The sequence below is a fragment of the Octopus bimaculoides genome, chromosome 9, assembly GCF_046866305.1.
Source record: "Octopus bimaculoides isolate indiv1 chromosome 9, ASM4686630v1, whole genome shotgun sequence".
Classification (NCBI taxonomy): Eukaryota; Metazoa; Mollusca; class Cephalopoda; order Octopoda; family Octopodidae; genus Octopus; species Octopus bimaculoides.
Window position 1 is genome coordinate 58,616,960 of NC_142936.1, and position 23,532 is coordinate 58,640,491.

Below are 23,532 nucleotides of genomic sequence, written 5' to 3' on the forward strand. Positions count from 1 at the left end.
CTCGAGCCCACAAAAAAACATATTATTCATGCTGCTCTTACCTACAAAACAATATTTTCCATGCCGCTCCCAGCCACAAAAAAAGTATACATATATTATCCATGCCACTTCCCACCAAACTCGTTTATTAATGGGAATATAAAATAGACCTAACATCCATATAATTAGTCATTCTTTATCGGCTTCTATCGGACAATTTCAAATTTTATAAAACAAAAATACATCTCAGTAATTTATAGTAGTGAACAATTTTTTCCTCTACTTTTCATTCCATAGAGTCCCTACTCAAAAGACAGTCTCTTCCTCTTGTAAGAAACATCATACAACTATATAGTGATATACATGGCGGTACACCAGCAAAACAGTAACCGAAATATTGAAAGCAATAAAACGTGAAAATTATAACATAAAATATTTGAGTTATCTCCTGCTTTAAAGATTTCCCTAGTTATCTCCCTTACATCTAGTCACACCTAACATTTTCCACAGCCGAGTTTGAATCAAATACTAATTAATTTCCCTTGGATTTCATCATTTTCTTCATAGTTGTTCCGGAAATCGTGCATATCACAGCATTTTATCACCCTTATATAAGAATCTAACTGTTTACGCTGCCATAGCAAATATACTTTGTTGTGATGCCATGATAAAGAAATTGATAAATCATCGTTAATATATTTAAATGAAAAATCCGAATGTCTAACAGGGCTTCGAGTTAAAGGTGCCGCAGACAGACAGACAGGTAGACAGGCAAGCAGACAGACAGACAAGCAGACAGACAGACAGACAGACAGACAGACAGACAGACAGACAGACAGACAGACAGACAGACAGACAGATAGATAGATAGATAGATAGATAGATAGATAGATAGATAGATATGGAAGTGAGGTATGGATTGTTTACCGTAGGCAGGTAAGGCAACTGGAACGATTTCATCAATACTGTCTGAAAAAAACTTGGGGGATAAACTGGAGAATGGCCATTAGTAATATGACCGTGCTTGAGAGGAGTGGCAGTAGAAGTTTAGAGTCAATGATTTTGCAAAGACTTTTGAGGGTGGGGGGACATTTGGTAAGGATGAGTGATGAGCGATTGCCCAAGCAGCTATTGTATGGTGAGCTGGAAGATGATAGGAGACCAGTGCATAAACCTAAACTAAGGTTTAAGGACTGCCTTAAAAATGCCCTAATACAGCTGGTAATTGGGAGAGAGAGAGAGAGACCAGACCGTGATGGATGGAGGAAGATAGTGCTTGATGGCTGTTCAAGGTTTGAGAGGGAGAGAGTGAAGTATGAGAGAATTAGGGGGGGGGGGGGCTTAGAAGAGGGGAACCTGTGGAGAGTGAGAGAGTGTTGCTTTTTTTATGTGTGTGGTTTGTGGGCGGAGGTATTTGAGTCATGCAGGCCTGGTGAGCCATCAAAATTCTCATAGAAATCGACCCATGATAAACAATGATGTGGCTATTAAAATTTATAACAGGACGGGTGTAAAGTGTGGAAGGGTGTGCCTCTCAGTTGGGTGTGCCTCTCACATGTTAGGAGAGTGCATATGGTGGCACCTGTTTCTCCTGCCAGCCAGCACAGTTGTCTAGTATGTAATAAAATGTGCAAAAGCTTGGCCGGGCTTAAAAGTCATATAACAATCATGAGAATCATTTCAGTAAGTCTTCTTGGCAATGGCTTTTCTCGTGTAACGAGGATGCAGCTTTGTGATGTAAGCTTTCATTTTTTTCTCTTTTTTATTTAGTAGTATTTTTCCTGGAAGTAAGGTCTAGTTTCTAATGAAATAATAAAAGTTTCGTCATTGGAATATATTTACTTTTCCACTTAGAAACCGTCTGTCTCTTTGCTTGAAACTCCTACCGTCTCTACCAATCTATCTGCCTATTCATCTGTATGTTTGTTTATCACTCTGTTGTCTGTCTCTCTGCTGTCTGTTTGTCTGTCTGTCTGTCTGTCTGTCTGTCTGTCTGCCTGTCTATGTGTGTATGTGTGCGCAAGTGCGTGTATTTGTTCTTTATATTTATTAGCATTCTTCCTTGGAGAAGAGAGTTGATTTCTAACATAGAAAAACTCCATAACTGGAAAATTTTATAACATTTTTATAACATTACATATCGAAGTATATGTGTGTATTTTAGTCGAGTAAATAATTTAATTGACAGGAATAAAAAGTAGGAAGTTTTAACAATGATAGCGTTTAATAATCTATTTCTAAAATTGCTAAAACTAATCATTATCTTTTTATCGTTGTTTTTACAGTTTATGGTACATTAGACATACATGAAGGTCTCTACACATTCTGCCTAACAAACCGATCCAAGTCAACAGGAGAAGAATGTAAACTTATATTGGGAGGTAAGTAATTTTATATATACATATAAACACACACACACACATATATAATGCACTTCGTATATATATATATATATATATATATACGTATTGCATTTAACGTTTGAAGCTACGAGATGATGATACACAAGCACTCAGCTTTCTCAGTTGAGTGCTTGTGTCTCTAGCGGAAATATCAGTAAGCTGATGAAACTCATGACATAATTATATATATATATATATATATATATATATATATATATATATATATATATATATATATATATATATATATATATATATATAGGGGAGGGAATTGCCAAATTTGGGGGAGGGATACGGAACTCAGTAGTCGATAAATTTGTGGATGTTTTTTTCTTTTGTGATATTTGATGTTGCATAGTCAGATATGCATGAGTATATTAGCATTTTCAGATTTATTTTTTGTATATCATGCTGATGAGTGGAAAAGAATTTTATATTCTAATCACGAAACGTCGTACATGATTAACTAACGACAGGTTTGTTTTCGTTTATTTTCTCTTCTGTTTTGTTCTATGTGTGCCATAAATATCGCCAACCGTTGGAGAAAAAATTGTAGTTAGAATTAGTAGTTCTTTGACTGCTATTTCTAAATTTTCAGTATGTTGGTGAAGTAACTCATGCTGATCCCTATATGTTTATAATTTATATATATATATATATATATATATATATATATATATATATATATATAATCCAGTGGTTTAAAAATTATTGATGATCATTTTTAGAATTTAGATCATTTTTAATACTGATTGATATACATTTTTGTTCTATTTTATTTATATATATTGTTGGTTTTTTCGTGGTTATTTTAGATTTATTTACATGTATTTTACCTATTTTCATTATATAGTCTTCTCTTCTAAATTCGTGTACTACATGATATTTTAAAGCCCTTTTTTCAAGCAAACAGATTATAATATTACGTTGTTTGTATATATTTGTTAATTCCCACTCGACCTTAATTCATTAGAGCTTTATTACCCTAGGTTTCGTCTACTTCATGTATGTAAAGGAAATTTTCTTGAGACTGACTTAGCCCCGGCAAATTACACATAATTAAATCCAATCAAGTCTTGCTGACACATCATCCATTAACGTTGTAGATGAATTTTTGTTATGTTTATTAATTCATATAAGAAAAACAATGTATTCAACTGAGATGATATTACTGCGAAATGTGTCCAGGATGTCAAGAACATGTTCAATCTCTTATACCTAGAAATCCATAATATATGTACCAGCGATATATTGGGAGTATTGTTTAATCTATACTCAAATTTACTCTCAGTCAATACTCACTCTAGTTCATATTCAAAGGTTTTTTAATGAAGGGCTTTTTAATCGAAGTGAAATCTATAGATTGATAGGTAACCTCCCTTTGATCTGAAAACTCACAATATACTTGGCATACTATGACATTATAATAACTGTTTCTTCTGCATTTTATTCGCACTGAAGTGTCGCTAAAATAAAGTAAATCGTATTCTACGTCATTCGTGCTACTTGTTAACTATGCAAATCTCTTAAATAATTCTACAGAAATGTATTAACTCAATCAACTCTAATTACATGAAATACAATTCTAAATACATTATTTATACGAGATTATGCTGGGGAGTTATAGAGAATTTTATTACTTCGGATGAGAACGACCGTGGATTCATTGGCGAAAGTAGAATAACAATTTAGCTTATAAAATACTTCATAATGAAAAGAAGGAAAATAATAAAATCCAGTGATATCAAATTAGATAAAAACTGGTGAGCGAGAGAGAGAGGAAAAGAGAGAGAGAGAGAGAGAGAGAGAGAGAGAGAGAGAGAGAGAGAGAGAGAGGGGGTGAGATGGAATTAAACCAAAAATAGACCAAATAGTTCAGAATTCATGAATATATAAAATAAAGGGCTCAGAATGAATAGAATCGATTCATGAAATTATTATTCATACCAGAGCTAAATGCTCAAAATAAGGTAACAGGTTGTCAACTCACATGCTGGTCTAGCAGTAAGTTATATTTACAATACTGTTGGATGAAAGCTAAGGGAATTTGAAGCATAAAAGAAAGTAATGGTTGCATTTAGAATAAAGCACACAAAATACAGTAAAGAAAGATTATTTGTAACATTGATACAGGCAGGGTGCAACAAGAAAATTAAAATTTGTAATACTCCTTCCATAACTATTCTTATTTAATTCCCGTCTTCTTCTTCATCCTCTGTCGGTATGATCCTTTTCCCGTCATTCTATGTGCCGCGGTTTTTTTTTTCTTGTTTCTCTTACTCATTGCCCGTCACCAACTCCAGTACGTGCATTCATCCTTTACCTCATATGTTAACTCTTTCTGTATCGCTATTTACTTCTCTCTGTACGATGTAAAGCGTGACTTGAGAATCAGTCAACCAACCAACCAACCAGCCAGTATTCATATCGGCTTTTATTATACAGATATAACAACAACAAAAAAAGTAGATCCGCTATGATAACAAGGAACGAATGATGTCTAGACAATATATAAATAACAACAAGGCAATAATAAATAAAGTATGGAGAAAATATAGACAAAACAAGAGATGTGTGTGTGTGTGGGGGTTACTACGAGCATAAGAGGAAAGCTGAAATAATGGAAGAGTTATTTATAAAGATGAAGAAACAATAAGACATAGGGGTCTAGTCTACAATATTCGTTTCAAATTTCAGGATAGGGGACTAGTCGATTACATCGAACCCAGTAAGGCAACTGGCGTTTTATTTTATCGGCCCCGAAAAGTTGAAAGGCAAAGATGACCTCAGAGGAATTTAAACCCAAAACAAAACAACACTCAAAATAAACACTGGGATTTATTTGTTTGACTCACCATGCAAGGCGATGCTCCAGCATAGCCGCAGGCCAATGACTGAAACAAATCTAAGAAAAACAAAGTTGAAAATATACGCGAAAGGTACACATACTTCAAATACGAGAAATTGAAATTTTATTCGAAGGGAGATAACTCAAAGTTACTTAATATGATTCAGCCTCATAAATATTTGTGACACTAAGAGACATACATATATACATACATACATACATGTTTAGTGACAGCAATCAAATTTTGTTTTTCATTCTCTCTCTCATTATCTACTAGATTCTTTGGTTTTTCCAAATTTTAGTGTCTGTAAAATATCAGTGCATTTATTATGCATACAAAAATACATAAAATACGCACACACACACACAACATAGCTACATTTACATATACATAAATACAATCACATCGATACTGAAATATATTTTTAGCGATGATGTCACTAAAATCAAAATATACATTATACGCAAACCAAGGGAAACAACTCGTAAATTACTGTTAAGCAGGTTTCCCAAGTAAATTTAAGCCGACGCATTTTAAACATTTATTGCATAAATATCTGGCCTCACCAAAATTATTTATAAGCCCGTCGTCCATAAATGTATAAATGCGTGTGTGTGTGTGTGTGTGTGTGTGTGTGTGTGTGTGTGTGTGTGTGTGTGTGTGTGTGTGTGTGTGTGTGTGTGTGTGTCCTGCTGCCATCGCTTGACAATTGACGTTGGTGTATTTACGTCCCTGAAACTTAACGGTTCGGCAAAATGAACCGATAGAATAAGTACTAGGCTTACAAAGAATTAAGTCCTGCTGTCGATTTCTTCGACTAAAGGTGGTGCTCCAGCATGGCTGCAGTCAAATGACTAAAATAAGTAAACGAATAGAAGAACATATATATATATATATATATTCTTTCACTTGTTACAGTCATTTAACTACGGCTACGTTGGAGCGCCATCTTGAGCGGTTTTAGTCGAACAAATCTACCCTAGGATTTATTTTCGAAATCGGGCACTTATTCTATCGGTCTGTTTTCCTGAACCGCTAAGTTACGAGGAAGTACATACACCAACACCGGTTGTCAAGCGGTGATGGGGGTACGTACTCAGACACAAAGACATACACACACACACACACACACACATACATACACACACATATATATATAAATGTATGTATGTATGTACGACAGGCCAAATCCACTTTTGTTGGCCCGAGGCTATAATAGAAGACACTTGCCCACAGTACCACCAAGTGGGACTGAAGCCAAAACCATGTGGTTGGGGAAGCTAGGTCTGTGCCTATATCGAAATATATATATATATATATATATATATATATATATATATATATATATATATATATATATATATATATAGGTTCAAAAAAAGGAAAAAGACAAAAAAACAACAACAAGAAACAACAATGTGAGGACGTGATACAGATTGTGTAACTAGACGCTCGGGAAAGGAAAGAGAGAGAGTATGACGTTTCGAGCGGAGCTCTTCGTCGGAAACAAGGAAAGTCCAAAGAAGGGAAAAACGGAGGAAGAAAAAATCGCCACCGATGTGTGTATATATATATATATATATATATATATATATATATATATATATATATATATATATATATATATGTATGTATATATACATGTATGTATGTATGTATGTATGTATGTATGTATGTATGTATGTGCGGTATTTGGAGTCAGTGCATGTGAAGATTTTTTTTTGCTTTCTATATGTATTCTCATGCATATAGTTGCATGTCTAGACATGCGCGTATATACTTAAATGAGGAAACTATTAACGCTGTTAATATAACACCACGTCTATGTATCTGGGTATGATTGGGTGAGTTTGTATGTTCGTACTTGCTAGTGTATGTATTTATGGATGTGTGTGTAAGTTGTAGCAAATGTTCTCAAAGCGATTGTAATATATTCACTGGGTTGTTTTATTAATAATTTCTTAGCAGCTGACAATCTACGTTCAATATATTGGCTTCAGATATTGATACAAGGCCAGCAATTCCGAGTGAGGGCTAATTCGATTACATTGATTTATTTTATCGACCCCGAATGGAAGAAAGACAATGTCGACCTCGCTGAAATTTGAACTCAGGACGTAAAGACAGACGAAATGCTACTAAGCAGTTTGACCGGCCTGATAATGATTGTGCAAGCTTGCTGCCTTAATATAACCTTTCTACTGAAGACACAAGGCCTGGAAGTTGTGGGGGAGGGGACTAGTCGATTAAATGGACCCATGTTTCACTGGTACTAATTTATCGACCCTGAAAGGATGAAAGGCAAAGTCGACCTCGGTGGAATTTAAACTCAGAACGTATAGACGGACGAAATGCCGCTAAGCATTTTGTCTGGCATGCTAATGATTGTTCCAGCTCGCTGCCTTAATATAACACCAGTATATTAATTTTGCACACTTTCCTGAATGTAATAATCTATTCTTACCAATATAAATGAGTAATTCTTCTTTTTCGACAGTGTGTAATTTAGAAAGTTTGAACCGTTGTAATTACATCTATCAGCGCTAATTTTTCACACCTGCTGGTGTACAGTGTCGTACAACTACTTATTGCGGTGTTTTCCCATGTCTTCTATGCTTCTACTTCCCCAGGAAATATTTGATTAATTTTCAAACATTCTTCAAAGGCAATATCACCTTTTTGGATGGAACGTTCAACTTTCTGATAACTAATTCATTTTTTACAAGAACTGGCCCGCATACACGGATCGTTGATCTAGGAGTATGATTCTCGCTTTGGGAACGAAATGTCCCATTCGAGGTCGAATACTTATTCCTTACTGTATAGCTCGTGGTACAATGGATAACGCGCCTAGACTACGAATCAGGAGATTCCAGGTTCGATTCCTAGTGAACTCGAATTGTTTAATGGTTAATAATGGTACCCCAGCGTAGCCACAGCTTCTGGCTGAAACTAATGTTTGTATAATAAAATGCAGTCACGTGAACAAATTAACTCACTGCATTGAATACAAATGCAAATTGAGTAATAAGAGAAAAAAAAATTTAAACACTAAAATCAACAGCAACTGTGAATCTAAAATTCAACGGCTTGTAAGGTCCTGCTTTTCATTCATATTTTTATTAAAATATGGAATCTTCTGGATGACTGCGATCCACTAGGCTGCCTGTATATTCAGATGATTCCTACATTTTGTCTTAGTTGATGAAAGATAACTCATTCCAGATTCACGCAAGGTTGTGGCTCCAAATGAAATGAGAGTATCGTTCTTGATTTTAATTTCTTAAGATTTACGTGTACATATCTAGAACGGTAACGGTCTTTATGTACTTAATAGAATGGAGCTGTTTTTAAGAGTGAGTAAATGATTTTAGTTATATATTTTGTCGCACCAACTGAAATTACATTTTGCACCCCTTAGGAAACCCTGTCTAAGATATTCTTTCATCATCACATCAACGAGTACAGTGAGGTCTTGTTTTGCCGATGAAGTTTAACAATACCAAATTATGGCCAAAGTCGCCTCCCTTACTTGCCAAAATGTTTAAGATCATAAATACTTATATAAAATTATTCGTTCAATGAATTTTCACTTTTCGTCACTGAAAATTTACTTTTTAATAAATTTTTTAATGTCCATTACATTAAATATGTTAAACTAACAAATATTTATTTCGTTAATCTATTGATGATGTCGGGTTCAGTCAATTAAATCGTAGCACTCCTACTTAAATCAACTGTTGGTACTTTTTTTTATCGAACCGGAGGAATAAAACATAAGGTTGGCCTCGGCGGAATTTGAACACAAAATATAAAAGGTTAGAAAAAAAGCAACGCAAGATATTTTATCAGACGAACTTAGGATTCCGACTTTTTAATGCCTCTGTGTTGTGTTCTTGAGCAAGACACTTTATTTCACGTTGCTCCAGTTCCCTCAGCTGTAGAAATGAGTTGCGATGTCACTGGCACCAAGCTGTATCGGCTTTTTGCCTTTCCTTTGGACAACATTGATGGCAGAGAGATCGGAAACTAGTATGCATGGGTGACTGCTAGTCTTCCAATAAACAACCTTGCCTCGGAGGGTAAGTCTTTCTGTACAATCCCATGGCCATTCATGACCGAAGTGGGGTGGGTCTGAAAAATTAATCATCATGTCTCGATTCAGTTCATTAACACACCACATACCTAAAACAAAATCGAGCTTCGTCCCAAATTAAATGATGTTAATATTATATCCACATATGACTAACATTTCGTCAGAAAATTTCTTGTAGAAGACATAATATCTAGAACTTACGGGGAACATCTAAGCAATAATAATTGGTGTGTGTAATAGCATTATCAGAATTAAGCACCGAAACACTATTTAACGCATTTCAAATGAATTTAGTTATGTATAGACTAGAAACGTTTATGATCTTTTCATTATATTCATACCAACGTTTCTATGTGGCTATCAACCTTAATAGTTTCACAGAGAGAACGCTTCCTCCAATATATCGATTTATTACTAAATATGTATATATATATACAGCCAGTCGTGGATTTCCAGATATAACTAACACTTAATTCATAAACTCTGAGGTTTACCTGGGGCAATACAACAGCAGCAGTAACAACAACGACGACGAAGACGACAATGACGATTACAATAGCCCCGAAGCTATGATAAACAAGTTCAACACAGGCGAAATTTGAAGATATCGTGTAGAATTACCAAACTAATGTTGTCTAATATTTATACCGGCGGGTATCGTTTCTTCTCACCTACCATTCCTTGATCCAACAAGATTTTGATTTATGACGATCAGTCATAAAGAAAACGATATTTTAGGAGAAAAATATAGTCTATTGTGCTACTGACAAATAAAATAAATCTTTAAAATTCTATAAATACAAAGTTATATTTCCAGTCTCTTTAACCCAAGCAAATTACAAAATCCTCTATTTATATAAAATGATAATAAATATTATTGTCATTAATAGCACTAACACGCTAACTTAGAGACTGCGGAATGATTTAGATGTTCCACTCCCAACTCCCAAATCTATTCATTTAAATTATTACACACCTCCGGGTGGTTTTCTCTTACACACACACGCGCGCACACACACATTATTATTATTATTATTATTATTATTATTATTATTATTATTATTATTATTATTATTATTCTATCGATGAAATAAGTAACAGTTGAGCACTGGGCTCGATGTAATAGTCGAGCACACCCACAAAATTTTAGGCCTTGTGCCCATAATGAAAAGGATTATTATTATTCGGCAGAGGTTCTAGAAAAACTCAAAGGCTTAGAGTTTCCTGAATGACACTTATCACATAGTTATACATACATACATACATACATACATACATACATACATACATACATACATACATATGTATGTATATATATATATATATATATATATATATATATATATATATATATATATGAGAAACGCAGAAAAACGTAATTGATATTTTTTTTTTCCTCAAGCCGATTGGTCGGTTAAGTTGGTCACTGTCAAACCGCGTGGAGTATAGAAACGAATGTACCGTACCTTCTAGTATACTTTTAAAGTATATATATATGTATATATATATATATATATATATATATATATATATATATATATATATGTATATGTATATATATATATATATATATATATATATATATATATATATATATATATATAGTGTGTGTGTGTGTGTGTGTGTGTGTGTGTGTGTGTGTGTGTGTGTGTGTGTGTGTGTGTTTCAGAGAAACGTATAAACATCGGCGAGAAAATTCGACTCAAGTCCCATGAGATATTTCTTCCGCATCAAGTCGCAAACACTTCGTCATTAATATCACCGTCGTAAACACACCAACCCAGTGATTGGTCTGTTGGAAACTCGTATCCAGTCACGGCTTTATTCTTACTTTGTGATATAAAATACACCGCCTCTGGCTCTCCCCCAGTTCCTCTCCTATTGATTTTTCTCAAGTCCCATTGCTATTTGTTTCATAAAGAAGGGTTTTCCAATTGATCGAACTGGTTTCATTATATTACTACAGATTATTCTTAGTTTTCAAAATATTGATTTCTTATAACTACATATGATGTTACACTTTTTTTTTCGTCTTGTAAATCAAAATTTAAATGTGATTTTCATCCTTTTCAGTGATGTGTAGGAAGTGAATTTTTCTTTTTGTTTGTTTTTGTCTTGTTTTTGCTTTGTTTTTCGGGGAGAAGGGTTTGTCTTTATTTGCTTTTTTCATAGTTTAGTCAAACGAAGAAGTGAGGAAAGGCAATGCCTAAGAAATTTTTCATGGCCTCCTCATGTGCTGTGAGGAAGTGAGAAATTTATCTGCAAACAAGAGACATGGCTTGAATGTATGTAAGAGGACGGATTTCGTTAAAGGCACACTAATGTCATGTTAGAGGGCGACGGATTAAGTCTAGCACGCAGTTAACAGAACTAGTTTTCCATATGAGCTTCAAAACAATTTCCATAGATCGGAGGTTGCAGTAGTAGACACTTGCTGAGTGTTTCTTGCACTAGAATCGAACTCAGTATCACCTGGTTCCGAAAGAAATTTCTTAATCAAGGTTCTAGTTCATCAGGGAAGTGGAAACAGCGTGGCCTTTAATTTATCTCATTCTACGATGTTTGTAATTTATTACCTAATATATCTTTGTAACATTGACACAAAGTCACTAGTTTTTCATGAAAATATAATCGATAACACCTAAAGAACGAAATGAAAAGCTAACTTCCACGGGATTAGAAACTGGAATGTAAAAATTTGTAATCAAATATTACAACGCATTCGTTTGACGCGTTAACGACTCTGGTTTCACTTTTATATTTCATTCGTTTCAGTTACTGAACGTCACCATGCTAGAACAGTGCTAAACGACCGCTTTAAACTGCGGTGGTGAATCTTTTTCAACGAAGCATGGCAAAATTTAAATATCTTCAATAATCCTGTTATTTAAGTGTCACTTATCAGTAGTTTATTTTTAGGTAAAGGCAAATAAACAATACCGTACCTCTTCATTTTCAATACGTTTTGGGAGATTCGAACGTGAATATCTGATCACTGTTGTTTTAAGCCATTGAAACACATTTCACCCTTTTAGATAATGTATGTATAAACATATGCGAATCATTGAGACAGGACAGTGCTTCGATCTTACCGTGAGCCTAATACGTGATAGCTACCCTCCGAACAAGACTCTAACAAGAGTACTGGCCCTTCTTTTATAAAAATTAGCAAATAAAACATTTACAGATGCGTACTGATGTCTACCAAAGCAGCATGAATACAAAGAACAACGTATCTATTCATTCCGAATATGTTCTAGCTGAATCGAACGCGAATGTGTTGATCGCTCTTGTTTTTCGTCGTTGGAGTCGTCTTCTTCCTTTAGACGTCATTGTGTGACGTTTCGCGGTTCTGTACGCACTTCAGGAATTATTATCAGTTTAGCAGACATCAACATGCATCAACAAATAACTTGTTTGCTAATTTATATAAACAACAGCCAGTATACATGTTAGTTCGTTGGCCTGCGAGTAGTTTTAACCGAAGAGAAGTACAGTAAGACCGAAACACCGTGGTGTCTTAGAGTCCCCTAGCATCAACGAATTACCTATGTTATGAACACACATCGTCTAAAGACGATATATTGTTTGGATTCTCAACTGTTCTACATGTCCCCCATCCAAATAAACATTTTTTATAATCTAGTCTCACTGGAAGAAAGTTTTCTTTTCAAAGCCCATCACGTGTCACAAAAAAACTTGAAGCATGTCACAGATGACAGGCATAGCAAAGATTTGCCATAACTGGTCTAAATGAACCAGCATCAATGAGTTTCAAACTGGATGCCATAGATTCGGTTTCCCAAAACATGTCGCTTGCTCTATACAAACTGCTACAATTCTAGATTCTTTCTTTCTTTAATGCCAAGAATAAAAATTGATAAATAAATATTTTTAATTGAAGATCTTGCACTCACTTTCCGTTTGACAATGATGGAAATTACGATTCTGAATTATCTAAATTTAATAAATGAAGTTAACACAGAAAGATAGTTAAATCCCTTTTTGCTATAAGATTATCACAAACTATGGTAATCACAAAGACACGCATGATATAATTTTCAGTTGAAGTTAATCGAATGTAAAATTCGATTTCTTCTGGCAACAGAGCAAGATACTTGTGGAATTGTAGAATTAAGAAATCAGATAAACCATTATTCTGTTATAGTGCCTGTATTACTATAATGCAGCTTTCTTTATTCCTATATACATATCACTCACCATCACCTTACTGATGGCTTTCTGATCCCTTCTTTCACACCCCACTCTTGCGGCCTTTTGTTCTTACACTTTCTCTTCCCTCTTCCTCTCTCTCCCCCCCCCCTCTCTCTCTCTCTCTCATGCACACACACATATAATTTATCTATCTATCTATCTATCAATCTGTCTATCTATCTCTATTCGCCGTTTCTTTATCTAATTTTACTTATAACTATTATCTCTTCTTATTTCACTACTTTCTCCTTCCCCCTTTCTTCTGTCCCTTCTTTCTCATACTTCATCTATCCATCACCATATACTTTCTCTCTCTCTCTCTCTCTCTCTCTCTCTCTCTCTCTCTCTCTCTCTCTCTCTCTCTCTCTCTCTCTCTCTCTCTCTCTCTTCCTCTCTTTCTGAATTTCCATCCATCCATCTATCAAGACGATTATCTAAGAATCAATCAGCCGCTCAATGATGTAGATAGATAGATAGATAGATAGATAGATAGATAGATAGATACGCGCGCGTGCACACACACATACACACACACACACACACACACACATACAAGATATACAAGAGTTACGAAGTGAAGTAGATAAGATCAGGGCTACATATGTTTCATAGGGAGCAGAACCTCAGAAGTGGTAAATATCCAAGCGAGGTGTATACCGCAGGCTACTCTTCAGACCTGAGGATATCTTGATTAAATGAAAATTTACATTGCTGCAAGGAGGTACATGTTAATGCATGAATAAACCACTATTGTTCCTGAAAGTTATTTCTTGATATTTACTACGCATTTCTTGAAACTAACTTTCTTCCTTCACCTCGATACCTGGATCATATATATATATACATATATATATATATATATATATATATATATAATTTGTTGCAAGATAAGCGGTATTAATAGCACTTGATGTTGTGTTAGAACACAGGATACTGCGATATTTACTATTAGAGAACCTCTCGTGGCGTCTTTTGGTGCATATAAGCACTCTTGTTTACAGCACTAGCGGGAGACACATCATCGCAGTCGCAGCTGCCGACACTACCAACTCATGTGATTTCGGCCTTCCCTAGCCTTGTCAATGGTAGACTGCTCCAGATAACAGCAACGTTCCAGCTAGCGGCATACATAGAAACCCAGTGCCCAATCAGAGGCTGGTATCTGTGTGTGTGTGTGTGTGTGTGTGTGTGTGTGTGTGTGTGTGTGTGTGTAAATGAGATAGGATTTAACCGAAAGCAAAAGGTTAAAAGTGTTCTTGTATGTAAGGAGATCGCGATGAACAATGAAAATGAAAGAAAACAAGATGAAGGCTATAAGAGCGGGAATTGGAGACGACCATTTCTAACGAAAAATTGCTATACACCATTGCGAGAGGTGAAGACACAGAGAGTGGGAAGGAAGTGGTGCATATTTGAAAAACAAATACCAGGTTTTATCACTTGTGTGAGTTACGAGATAACATATGGCGTCTAATTCAGAAATAAAAAACAGATTAAGTCATTTTTAATTACTTGAAATGATTAGAAGATATAAAATAGAAAAATGGGAAAGAATACTAAAACTACTAGTTAAAAATAGAAGACTGAAAATAATGTTTAAAAATAACCGGTGATTATGACTAAACGGAGATTAAGAATGGGAGGAGTGAAATGTGTGTTGAATATGAAATAAAAATAAGATTTATTACGAAAGGAAAATAATACGGGAAGCTGTAGCGAAACACAGATTCTGGAAAAAGAAAGTCTTTATGGTTTGTTGCTGTAACAAAGAGGGAAAACAAGCAGATGATGAATTAATAACAAGATGAATTAATTACTCATTTATTGATTTGAGATGCTTATGTTTTGTGTCTGTGTTTGTCATCCAAACTTCATAGCACAATTAGTGTTGGTTTGTTTACGTCCCACTAACTTAGCAGTTCGGCAAAATAGACCAATAGGATAAGTAGTAGATTTAACCCAAACAAAAACTCTTCGAGGTGATGCACTCACATGGCCGCTGTCTAATGGATGAAACAATTCAAACCAACGTTGTCTTCTCTCTTGCATGCTAAATTTGATTCCTCTTATGCCCAACTTTTCTCTCAATATATTTGCACTTTGTTGCACATGCGCACTGATGTTGCACATCCAACAGAGCATATATATATATATATATATATATATATATATATTTATAGGGGGTAGGAAAATTAGAAAATTTTTCTACCAGTGGCTAGCATTCATAAAATAGTCAATAAACATATTATTCATATAAAATTAGTGTACATTTCTACACAAAAGAGGTGACCCTAACAGGAGACCTTACATGCTAAAAGGAACAGTCAAAGTTCAAACCACGGTTAAGAGTGATTTCGAAGGGGATGAAAAATAAAAACATTTCCAATAGTTACCACTTGTACCTAGGTTTCGAATATTAATGAACAAATAAGATAATTTGTTATCTATGTTCTTCATCAGCAAGGGCGCAAAAATTAACGTATAATTATGAGACAGATAGACAGCACATGCCCCATATTTATACATTATAATTTTACAAATCCACCACGCAAGCGCTGTTATAGCCGGCAGCGAATAAAAATATATGCACCAACTTTCTTCAAAATTACGAAAATCACATTAAGAAAATCATATTCAGCATGTAAGGTGCTCTGTTAGGGTCACCTCTTTTGTGTATAAATGTACGCAAATTTTATATATATTACGGAGATGTACTTGCATAGCAAGTGACCTGATCTGAGATCGTGTGCTGGAACGAAAACAATTGCAGCGTGGAAGGTGTTTATAAGCCATTTAAAATAACACACAAGAATCGTTAGATTCACTTCAACATTTAAATTTAATTTGTCAAAATATTTTCGTCGCTTTGAGACCGCGACCTGTTCACTGACAAAATTTGAGCACAATTTTGTCAGTGAACAGGTCGCGGTCTCAAAGCGACGAAAATATTTTGACAAATTAAATTTAAATGTTGAAGTGAATCTAACGGTTCTTGTGTGTTATTTTAAATGGCTTATAAACACCTTCTACGCTGCAATTGTTTATATATATATATATATATATATATATATATATATATATATATATATGAAGCGGCGGAACTTAGTGATTAGAGTATTCAGCCCATGGTTGTAAGATCCTCAGTTCGATTTCCCGTGGCACGTTGAGTCCTTGGGCATGACACTTTATTTCACGTAACTCCAGTTGACCCAGCTGGCAAAAATGAGTTGTGCCTGTATTTAATAGGGTCAGCCTTGTCACATTCTATGCCACGCTGAATCTTCCTGGGAACTACGTTGAAGATACTCGTGTCTGTGCAGTGCTCAACCACTTACGGGTTAATTTCACGAGCAGCCTATTCCGTTGATCGCATCAGCTAGAACCCTTGTTGTCGTAACCGAGGGAATGCCAGTTTGTATGTGTGTGGGGGATGAATCTGTGTTCGTGCGCGTGCGCGCGTTTGTATCTATAAATTTTTTTCGATTCAATTTACCCATTTTCTGTCCCATCTTGATTTTTAAAAATTTTATTCTTGAAACCGACATATCACGAACAACGAAAACAAATTATATATATATATATATATATATATATATATATATATAAACGTTACTAACTTCAATTCATTACTGGAGATATGTTAATGATTTGGACCTTTTGTGAATTGCTAATTAGGCTTGTCGCAACTCTAAAAGCAAATATGTTGTCAAACAGTGATAGAAGAGATCTGAGCACATGACAAATTAGATCAATACATATATATAATACATACAAGTATTGATTTCTAGCGTAAGCCCATATCTAAGTGGGGTGAGTGTAGTTGATCATAGCGTCGCAGTCCATTGCTACAGTTCTTTTTGTTGTACAAATACAAATTTACAAATACAAATACAAATTTACTCATAAACATGCTGCGTTTGATATACAGACATACAGATACAACACACACACCTACGCACACGTACACACACACACACACACACAAACGCACACATATAAGGATTTGGTCGGCCCGAGGCTATAGTAGAAGACACATGCCTAAGATGTCACGCAGTGAGTCTGAAACCGGAACCATGTGGTTGGGAATGTTTGTGTGTCTGTGTTTGTTCCCCAACATCGCTTGACAACCGATACTAGTGTGTTTATGCCTCCGTCATCTAGCGATTCGGCCTGCGAGACCAATAGAATAAGTACTAGGCTTACAAAGAATAAGTCCTGAGGTCGATTTGCTCGACTAAAGGCGGTGCTCCAGTATGGCCGTAGTCAAATGACTGAAACAAAAGAATAAAAGAATATATATATATATATATATATATATATACGCACACGCACACATCCACATATATATATATATACGCGCGCACACACACATATATATATATTATGTAAGTATGTGTGTGTGTGTGTGTGTGTGCGTGTGTGTGTGTGTGTGCATATGTATGTATGTATATGTTTATATATATAGTTTTTTATTGCTCTACTTTTGATGTAGTTCTTTTAATTAGCCGGCACGTCAGTTTTAACCCAACATTTCAAGCCAAGACATTTCAACTCCATCTGCACCAATGTCCCCTTACTCTTCTAAAATGGCAGAGTGTAATTTGAACGATATCTGACTGCTATTCATAGCAATTCGAAAGACCAAGTAAACACTCTTCATTGGTTCAGATAATGATATCTGTGTTTGCTTTTAAAATATATATGTGTGTGTGTGTTGTAGTGAAAGGAAACTCGAAGGTACTTTTTTTACGTTCTTGACGATCCTTTCATTTCGTCAGAGTTTGCCTAACCGGATGTCATGATAAGAAGAAAGAACATTTTGAATCACATAAAAGTCACGTCTTAATTGAATTTAGCTGAACTTTCTAAGTGAGTGCACAGGGTGTTTATCTCTGTTCCTTTTTTATGGGAAAGGAATGAACAATTTGGTGTTATGTCGGAAACGAAATTACGATTTTTATGCTCACATTCACATCTCTCTCCGTCTCTCAGCCTCTCTCTCCCTCTCTCCCTCTCTCCCTCTCCCTCCCTCTCTCTATCTCTCTCTCTCTCTCTCTCTCTCTCTCTTCCAGCAGCCAACAATCTCCACTTCTGAGGTCTACTATTTCTTACTGTACGATGGTTCACCTCCTCCCCTCTCCCTCCTCCTTCTCCTCCTCCTTCTCCTCCTCCTTCTCCTCCTCCTTCTCCTCCTCCTTCTTCTTAAACCTGAGGTAAATGACAAGATGATAAAGGATTCAATTTTTTACTAATCATATCAATTGATCTAATCAAACTTGTCCACAAATTCTCCTAATCCGTTCATGAATACGTCGATAAAATGACATTTAAAAAATATATATTTTAACAACTCACCAACAGAGCACTATTTGAGTTAATCAGTTGAAGAAATTCATTGCAATTAGTGACAAACATGCGGACGACATTAATAAGTTCAATTATCGAGAGTAGTGAAACATTGAACCCCTTTGTGTTCTTGTCTTTCATTTGAAGAAGAAGAAGAAGAAGAAGAAGAAGAAGAAGAAGAAGGAGGAGGAGGAGGAGGAGGAGGAGGAGGAGGAGGAGGTGGAGGAGGAGGTGGAGGAGGAGGTGGAGGAGGAGTGAAAATAAAATTCCTAATTCCGTGTCCTACATAATACCAAGTGGTTCATAGAGAAAAGTAATTATTATTTGCTACATCTCTATCAACAAGCATATTGAGTGGTCTTCTATCTCTGATGAAAAGCAAGCAAGATTTAAAACCAGTTGGACATTTCCATTGTCTTCTGACCATGGACAGAAAGAGAAAAGAGGAAAGAGAAAACACTTTTGTTTACATCTGTCGATACAAAACCACATTGCAAATATGGCTGGTGTTTTTTGTTTTTGTTTTTTTCTTTCTTATATTTTTGAGGAAGCTCTGTAAATGTCAAACGTCTGAGACGCATGCTAGAAACAGAATGAATGTAAAAATTAAATATGTCATTCCAATAGAGTACTCTGCTGAAAACTACAATCATGTGGATGCATAAGAGGGTTTACAGTGTGATAGGAAGATTTCTATCGTATACACCTTCATCAGTACTTTGATCATAATAATAAAAATGTATGTAGAATCCTATTTAGATATATATTTAACTATTGATTTAATTATTTAGTTAGTTATACATTTGTATATTTTAGAAAAGAGAGAATTTAATTATACCGTTCGTCTCATCCAGATCTAATATATCAGTAACATAGGATTTACAAAAATAATTGAAAGTTTCAAAGGTTGTCATGCAGAAGCATATATACAAAAAATCCATACATATGTACTTGTGTGTTTGTGTGTGTGCGTGTCTGTGTCTGTGTATACATGCACACAAACACGCATATACACACTGATACACACACACAGACAGCAGTGAGACTTCGTTGGAAAATGATCTACAGTGTGACCGTTCAACTTCAACAAGTCTGAAGAGAAAATTCCAGAAATGTATATAAATGTATTCGTTTACACATGCAAACACGCATATAGCTATACTTACGAATATCTCTGTGTGTGTGTGTGTGTGTGTGTGTGTGTGTGTGTGTGTGTGTGTGTGTGTGTGTGTGTGTGTGTGTGTGTGTGTGTGTGTGTGAACTTTTACAAACAAGAAGTTATCTGTCACTTCGAAGTTTTTTGCTTGATTACTTCATCAGACTGTCCGATAAAGGCAGAGAACTCGGAACATTTCCATCGTTAAAGTCAATAAATATGTTCTCCACTCAAAAGCGTTGTTAATCCTTCGATTTAATGGTAAATTGTTTTTATATATAACGTGACTTACAAAGATTTTGATGGATAGATAGATAGATAGAAAGAGAGAAAGAAAGAAAGAAAGAAAGAAAGAAAGAAAGAAAGAAAGAAAGAAAGAAAGAAAGAAAGTGAGAGACAATGTGTGTGTGAGAGAGGAGAGAAAGAGAGATAGAGAATTTTGGTTATAGGAAAGTTCAATATCCTACAGTGGAAATGATTAGTAATATCACAACTAACAACTTCGAAGACTTGCACCGCCATTCGGCCAGGTTCGTCAACTATTTCAAGCTAATTTAATTCTCTCATTTCCCAAAAAACACCTTCAGGTTAACCATTAACTCTGCTATTTTCTATTTCCCTCTTTCACCATGAAAGCATAGTGCCTTTATGTCTCGTCGAAAGAAAACTAAATTGTATTTAAGACAGAGCAAAAAAAAAGAATACAATAGACTTATGTACTAATATTGCTAAGCCATTTAGCATCTTATACTGTAGGATTCCATCAATGATACTTGATAGATCTGGGGGAAACTTTGCAATTAGTGGTTAGTTACTTACAACAAATTGATGCTGCTTTCTTTTGTTACCGATGCAAATATAGCTTTACGTTATAATGTAGTATATTTCGATGTATTCCTGACAATTCATTGATAAAGAAAGAAACAGCATATCTAATTTTAGAACAAAAAGTGGAGGAGTACTTTATTTTCGTTGTACACTCACCGAGTTGTATTATTTCTATCATTTCCAGCACACCATGTTTTAAAATTTATGTATTAAAACTCTCTCGATACAGTCGATTTTGCTGTAGGTCATGCTGCGTTTATTTATGTTGGAATGCCATAAATTCGTCATCGGTGTTTTCCTTTACCTTAAATTCGTGAAGCGCAAACTGAATGCAAACCAGCAGATGGCTTGTTCTTGTAGTATTCACATGGAACAGCGTTCAGCGCTGACATTTTCTGGAAAAAGATTGACCATAGAAACTATTGTCCTACAGCTACAATTACATAGTTGCTACGCTTAGCATCTACAGTTTAGCGAAATATTAAGTTTTGTAGAGGCTGAATCTTCACTTCGCTGCAACGACGAATTGCTTGTCAAGCATTTCCGGGACGACTGGCAGAAAAATCAAATTACAAAACTAGCTGAGCAATTGTATTCGACTGAGTTCTTAGTTTCAGAGTAGGAGTAGGTATACAGATGTAGTTGATGTTGCATTTTCAGTGATATGTTATGGCATCTATTACACTGTTACTACTACTAACATACAGTTTGTCTATTAGAAATAAGAAAAACTACAGAATCTGTACTGGTTATGTGTGCCAGTCATAATTATTCCATATGGGAAGTTGTTATAAGAATTTTGAGACTTCAGTTGCTATGAGGAATAAAGAATATAATGTTTTCGGTTCATGCCCTTCTTCCGAGAGTGAAGAAAATAGAGGAATTATTGCAGTTTTGGCTGAAAGTAATATTCTGTTTATAGCAAGAGAAAATTGTCGTTGAAGAATTAGTTCCAGCTATAACAGGATATTGCTACAAGCATCAATGCAGCAAAGCTGTTATAATTTGTCTTTTTATTGTTTTCTCTTTCCACATCACTTTAAAGAATATCTGGCAGTATTTCTAAAAGGCCACAACTATAACGGTGTATATTTATATATTTGACACACACACACACACACACACACACACACACACACACACACACACACACACACACACACACACACACACACACACACGCACATACACACACACATATGTATACAAACATACATACTTATACATGTATATGAATATATAAGTGTATATATTTAAGCATTTATATATAAATGTTTGAGTGTATATGTATTTATACATATATATATATATATACGAGTCTCTCTCTCTCCCTCTCTCTCTCTCTCCTTATCTCTCTCTCTCTCTCTCTCTCTCTCTCTCTCTCTCTCTCTCTCTGTAGAAATAAAAAGACTGATGGACACTAATAGGCTTAATGCATATATATTTACAGGAATACAAAATACATTACATTCCTTATTCTTCACGCCAAAATACAAAAGGCATAGGTAATATGGATTAAAGAATATAAAATAATGGAAAGGAGTTATGTAATAGTCATATCTTGACAGCTGTTTCGGGCGAACCATGGCTTATGCCGTAAACACTCTCGTACATAGTAATGACCCATAATGTCGTAGGAGTGTGAAATACCAATAAGTTCCTATTTATCCGTTAAGCGAAGCGAGGAGGGTGATCTGATATAAAACTTGGTTGGTTGGTTGGTTGGGTGGTTGGTTGGTTCGTTCGTTCGTTCGTTGGTTCGTTCGTTCGTTGGTTGGTTGGTTGGTTCGTTCGTTCGTTCGTTCGTTCCTGCGTTTGTTGGTTATGCTTTATATCGTGCGGAAAGGTGTAGAAGAGAGATGCAGAGAAAGTTAACGTAAGAGGTGCTGGATAAATGCACATACTAGGTTTGCTGGCAAAGAGCTACTAAAGGAACGCTACACAGTGAGGGAGAAAGAATCATAGACAGAGGAGGGGGGAGAAGAGGAAGGAGAAGGAGGAGGTGGAGGAAATGACAGAGTAGTTATATTTTTCTTATAAAAATTAATATTCATTCCGCAGGTGTGGTTGTGTGGTAAGAAGCTTGCTTCCGGTGTATCGTTTGTCAGTCGAATTGTTGGTTTTGTTTGTAACACACGTGTTTTTCTTTTGGCTGTCCTGGCGGTGCGACGTTTTCCCTCTTGTTTAATGGAGGGGCGTCGGACGAAGAGTTGTGAAGATCTGAATTATCCTTCTTCAAACTTTATGTCGTCTGAGGAAGAAATGGTAGAGTGTTTGAAGAAGATTGATGAAGTAATGAAGACAAAAATTTATGTAGAGGCGACGAAAGAAAAAAGCGAAGACGTGAGGCTGGAGAATATAAGTAAATTCAAGGAAATGATTAAAAGTGGGGAGAACGATGTGGAGGTGTTTCCCCGCCACACACAAAGAAGTGTTAAAGGAAAGAGATGAGAAAACAATAATTTACAGAACGTACTCGGTAGCAGCCAGGAAGACTGAAATCATGGTGACGGCTCAAGTGGAAAGGGCACTTAAACCAATCTGGCAAGGAATTTCCTACTTTGCCAGAGGAAGAAAATTTGGGACAGTGGAGGTGAGGTTTCGGGAGGTAGCTACTGCCAGGCTGCACTCAGCAACACCGTTGAGAACTGATGAAGTAGT

The 23,532-nt window shown here is 35.5% G+C and overlaps 1 protein-coding gene and 1 long non-coding RNA gene across 4 annotated transcripts in view; one reads left to right on the forward strand and one right to left on the reverse strand.

The window, feature by feature from the left end:
• The window catches only part of LOC106871386 (uncharacterized), a 528,345-nt gene that overhangs the window by 342,925 nt on the left and 161,888 nt on the right, over positions 1-23,532 (forward strand). For all 3 annotated transcript variants that reach the window (XM_052970915.2, XM_089357564.1, XM_089357565.1), the window contains exon 4: positions 2,265-2,360. In XM_052970915.2, the coding sequence (XP_052826875.2) occupies positions 2,265-2,360 (96 nt within the window). The remainder of the gene's footprint in view (positions 1-2,264; positions 2,361-23,532) is intronic.
• Positions 22,293-23,532, reverse strand: part of LOC149134169 (uncharacterized) — an 80,498-nt gene continuing 79,258 nt past the window's right edge. Inside the window, exon 2 of the long non-coding RNA XR_016243143.1 lies at positions 22,293-23,122. This is a non-coding gene — a long non-coding RNA (uncharacterized LOC149134169). The remainder of the gene's footprint in view (positions 23,123-23,532) is intronic.